Genomic DNA, 1,073 nt, shown 5'->3' with positions numbered 1-1,073 from the left:
TAGAAGTCTACCATGAGCTATAAAACTATGTGCACCCTAAACTTCATATATATATATATATATGTATATAGATATAGAAGTCTACCATGAGTTACAAAACTATGTGCACCCTAAACTTCACCTATCTTGCCACACAAAACTTGTATGACACAGCCAATACTTCATCAAACAGTTCAATGGATATCACAGGTCTTGTCGTACCGCTTGTGCACGTCTGACCTACACTCTCGCATTCTCCACACCTTATCAGGAGAGCAGCCAGACACACAACTTCTGTGTGACTTTGAGCAGGCTCTTGAATTTGCCGTTCTCACAGCCGTGCACACATTGGGCTTCAGGGCTTTCAATGTCAATGTGTCTTACCCGCCAATGGACCTCAGCAGCACCTACGCGGGTGTGTCCATGCACTGTCGAGTGCGTTGTATACCTATATGCTTGTTGGTGTGTTGTATACCTATATGCTTGTTGGTGTGTTGCATACCTATATGCTTGTTGGTGTGTTGTATACCTATATGCTTGTTGGTGTGTTGTATACCTATATGCTTGTTGGTGTGTTGCATACCTATATGCTTGATGGTGTGTTGTACACCTATATGCTTGTTGGTGACTTGTTTGGGCATGGTGAGTATTGCTACTACAAGATCCGGTTGCTTTTGTGTTGTGTTCAGAGGTTTGAACATGGCTGCGATAGAGAACACCGAGATGGGCGCCCTATGCGAGGCTACATTGATTACCTGAACCTTTCTCAGTGAAAGTGTAGTCTACGGTTAGTTTCTCAGTGAAAGTGTAGTCTACGGTTAGTTTCTCAGTGTAAGTGTAGTCCATGGTTAGTTGGACCACATTGATTACCTGAGCCTTTCTCAGTGTATGTGCAGTCTACGGTTAGTTACTCAGTGTAAGTGTTGTCTAAGGTTAACTAGGCCACATTGATTTCCTGAGCCTTTCTCAGTGTAAGTGTAGTCTATGGTTAGTTAGGCCACATTGATTTCCTGAGCCTTTCTCAGTGTAAGTGTAGTCTATGGTTAGTTAGGCCACATTGATTTCCCGAGCCTTTCTCAGTGTAAGTGTAGTCT

General features: G+C 43.2%; 1 protein-coding gene across 1 annotated transcript; it reads right to left on the bottom strand.

The window, feature by feature from the left end:
- Positions 1-386: 386 nt before the first annotated feature.
- Positions 387-825, bottom strand: SARC_16991 (hypothetical protein; the record flags this gene model as incomplete). Its single annotated transcript, XM_014288907.1, has 2 exons — positions 387-682; positions 735-825. The coding sequence occupies 2 exons, from the start codon at positions 823-825 to the stop codon at positions 387-389; spliced, it is 387 nt and encodes a 128-aa protein (XP_014144382.1).
- Between the last annotated feature and the right edge of the window lie 248 nt (positions 826-1,073).

The sequence above is a fragment of the Sphaeroforma arctica genome (assembly GCF_001186125.1).
Source record: "Sphaeroforma arctica JP610 unplaced genomic scaffold supercont1.9454, whole genome shotgun sequence".
Classification (NCBI taxonomy): Eukaryota; class Ichthyosporea; order Ichthyophonida; genus Sphaeroforma; species Sphaeroforma arctica.
The sequence above is the reverse complement of the archived record's forward strand: the minus strand, read 5'-3'. Positions and strand labels throughout refer to the sequence as shown.